A 3,186-nucleotide genomic window follows, 5' to 3' on the forward strand; every position below is an offset into this window, starting at 1 on the left:
ATTTTTTTCAGTCATAAGAGTCAGAAACACCATGCTAAGTCCAATACATTGGATTAAATGATGCATCCAAATGGTGATATTAGAACATCTCCATTTATATAGTACACCTGGCAAGTCCCATAAAAAAGTTATTAGCTTTTGAGAAAGGTATGTGCGTATTATACAAAACACTTTCATTCACATTCCTATTGAAAACATTGCTGGTTTGACATTGCAAATACACAGCAGTTCTTCCAAGTCCCTTCTCATTCTGAATGAGGCAGTGAGAACCTGCTATTGTGTATGACTGTTCATTTAACTGTAAATGGATTATAATACCCATTTTTACTTACCTTGAAAGAAATGAAAGGAAAAAAATGATAAAAGACAAAACTGGTAACATCCCCAAGAGAATCTAGTAAATCATGTAAAGAATATTTTGACAATATGTACTTCATATATTTCCAAAATATACTTCTCCCTTCACTCTGGTCAATATATAAGTTGTATTTCAAAACTTTACATTGTTGATATGTAAATATTTTATTTAAAGTGCTCTTTATAGTGATGTTCTGTTAAATCTTACAAACAACAAAAAGATGCTTCTTAAATATTCCAGGCTAAACACAATAATTCCTTTTCTTAGGAAAATCTTTAAAAGTTTAGTTAATTCAAGATGTGCTTAGAAAAAGATAAATGCAACATGCGATTATAGCAAACTTATCAATCCAATGTGATGACTAATTTGTGGTATTTTTATTAATTTTCTATGGAAAACATTTTTGTTTTGCTTTCTTACACAAAAGGTCTTTATTATAAAATGGTTAGTAGGCTTTCCATGGCAAATGTTTAGGTCTGTTGGATGAAGATGTCAGTGAAAAGTAATACAGTCTCTTGTGTATAACCCGAATATCAGCAGAAGACTACATACACAAAAAGACTTTTTCATTGTGTATTTTGTGTCAAGAATTTTATTCCTCTGAATATGTCATACAAGAATTGTTCCCAAGTAACAGAAAAACATAGTGTGCAAAGGCAGCCACCAACATTTGTTAAAAGTTCTTGTTCTACAATTTAAAGTTTTGATATATATTAAGTAGATATCACAGAAACAGTAGAAGACAATTAAGTTGCCCTGGTGTTTGGTTGTGGTTGTAACTTGCCTTATGTATATTTCCCAAATGGACCTAAAAGAAAGGAATGCAAAATAATGCTTATGACATCAATGTGTTTGGATGCATCACTTAGCAGCCACCAGGGTGCCTACCTCCTCTGATTAGAATTGTTTACAGGTTCTTTTAATTAAATAGAAAGCTGGCACACTGCAAAACAAAGTAATTGCCTCTACCTTAATATGATTTACAAGAATGACTCTGGATTCACATAGACCAGAGATATGTTTAGGAGGGGGGAATGGATTATTTGAGCCAGTCCTTTGTTTGCAAGTCTGCCTGACTGTCCAGAAAAAAAAGGGAAAAGAGAGAAGGTAAAAAGCATTTTGAGGAAAGAGTGTGGGAAGAAATTTTACGTTTCCTCTATGACAGAGTGTTTTATTGTTCACCTGCCATCAAGAGAGTCACTATGTGAGAACATTGATCAACATGCTCTCATTATTTGAAATGATGGTCTATGCCTGGCTAAATTGTTGATATTGATGAATCTTTATTGGTATTATTAATATAAACACCTCTGAGGGAAATTTTAAAGGGAGTTTGTACCTGACAAAACCTTAGCTTTTAAGGGAAAACACCATCAGCTGGTTTGCTAGATATAGGCAATGTCTCTGCACTCTTCTAAAATAGCAGTGATCTTTTCCTGTAATTAATTTTGAAAAATATTTTCCAAACAAATAATAGTCTGATGGCTGAACACAATTTTATGATGCTTTATGCAGTTGCTGGTAATATTTATGATGCTTATACAATTGAATAGATTTCATACCTCCTTGCAATTGTCCATATTCTACTCGGATGCTTCCAGCAATTAAAAATTGATATATTATGTAATATGTATAAATTGGATTACTGAAGAACCAAGGTATTAGTCTATGTCCATATTAGTATATAAATATTATGAAAACCACACAAAATAGTTATAAATCTTTAAAATGTCTTTAACCATGGCTGTTTGACTTCTATTTGAATTTACTCTCTAAGATGTTGATAATAGGAAGATAGAGAGTAAAGGTAAGAAAAAATGAATAACTTAACCTTTGACATCTTTTTTCATTGTTGCCAGGTCTCATATGCAGGCATTCTTTAAAACAAAATAGCAGCTCTCTAGTTTAAAATTGTCTTTTAAAGTTGTTACTTAAGACTTGGCTAGGGTGCCAAAATATTCTTTCTTTTAAAAAGAAAAAATGACTAAAAGCATTTTGTATATTGTATACCAAAGAGGTATATGTGAAAGAGGCAAGTGCAGTGTAACAATAATGAATTGGAAATGAAGTTCTAAGTTGAATTTTTGGCAATACAATTTAAAGAAAAATCTAAGGCATGCAAACAAACATTCTTTAAGCTCATGATCAGGCCAACTTTCCAAGCAATGTTCTCTTCTTTTAAGAGAACTGTTCTAAACTTTTCTATAAGTGTTATTTTGATGAAGCAGTTGTTACAGACTTTGTTACTGAAAGATCTTCTGTGTTAGTTTGCTTGTCACTTTTATGAAGAGCAGCTGCCAGTTCTGGGAACTGAGAGAAATAATTCCTTGCAAGCATTTGTTTGTGCCTTACTCGGTGAATGAACACCTTCTCATAAGCCTGAAAGAAAAGAAAAATAGAAAATGTTTTGATTGGTTATATATTGGCATAGCAAATTCTTAAACTATGAATGGTATTAATTTTTAAATAAAAAAACTAATAATCATTTTGTGTTTTTAAAAAGATAACCCATAGGTTGATTAGCTCAGAGATGCAATGCCATTTACAGTGAACTACTGCAGATGTTAACAAATAGGTACAAGTTATTAGGTTGTGATTAATTCCTGCTCAGTTCTTTAAAATGATTGATTTGGAATCCCAAAGGTGCTGTTGTGTTTTTTTCCCTTGAAAACGTTTCCCTTCTCATCCAAGAAGCTTCTTTAGTTCTCCAGAACTGAAGAAGCATCTTGGATGAGAAGTGAAATGTTTTCAAACCTTTTCAGTTCAGTACTCCTTGTCAAATCCGACTCGACTCCATAGTTGCACCTGTTGTTGCTTGTAGTTTGCCA

The 3,186-nt window shown here is 32.4% G+C and overlaps 1 protein-coding gene across 1 annotated transcript in view; it reads right to left on the bottom strand.

The window, feature by feature from the left end:
- Positions 1-938: 938 nt before the first annotated feature.
- Positions 939-3,186, bottom strand: part of IQUB (IQ motif and ubiquitin domain containing) — a 37,239-nt gene continuing 34,991 nt past the window's right edge. The window contains exon 12 of the mRNA XM_029285351.1: positions 939-2,737. Coding sequence (XP_029141184.1) covers positions 2,570-2,737 — 168 coding nt within the window. The 3' untranslated portion in view covers positions 939-2,569. The remainder of the gene's footprint in view (positions 2,738-3,186) is intronic.

Source organism: Protobothrops mucrosquamatus, unplaced genomic scaffold, assembly GCF_001527695.2.
Source record: "Protobothrops mucrosquamatus isolate PMUCROS unplaced genomic scaffold, P.Mucros_1.0 scaffold_172, whole genome shotgun sequence".
NCBI classification, from domain to species: domain Eukaryota; kingdom Metazoa; phylum Chordata; class Lepidosauria; order Squamata; family Viperidae; genus Protobothrops; species Protobothrops mucrosquamatus.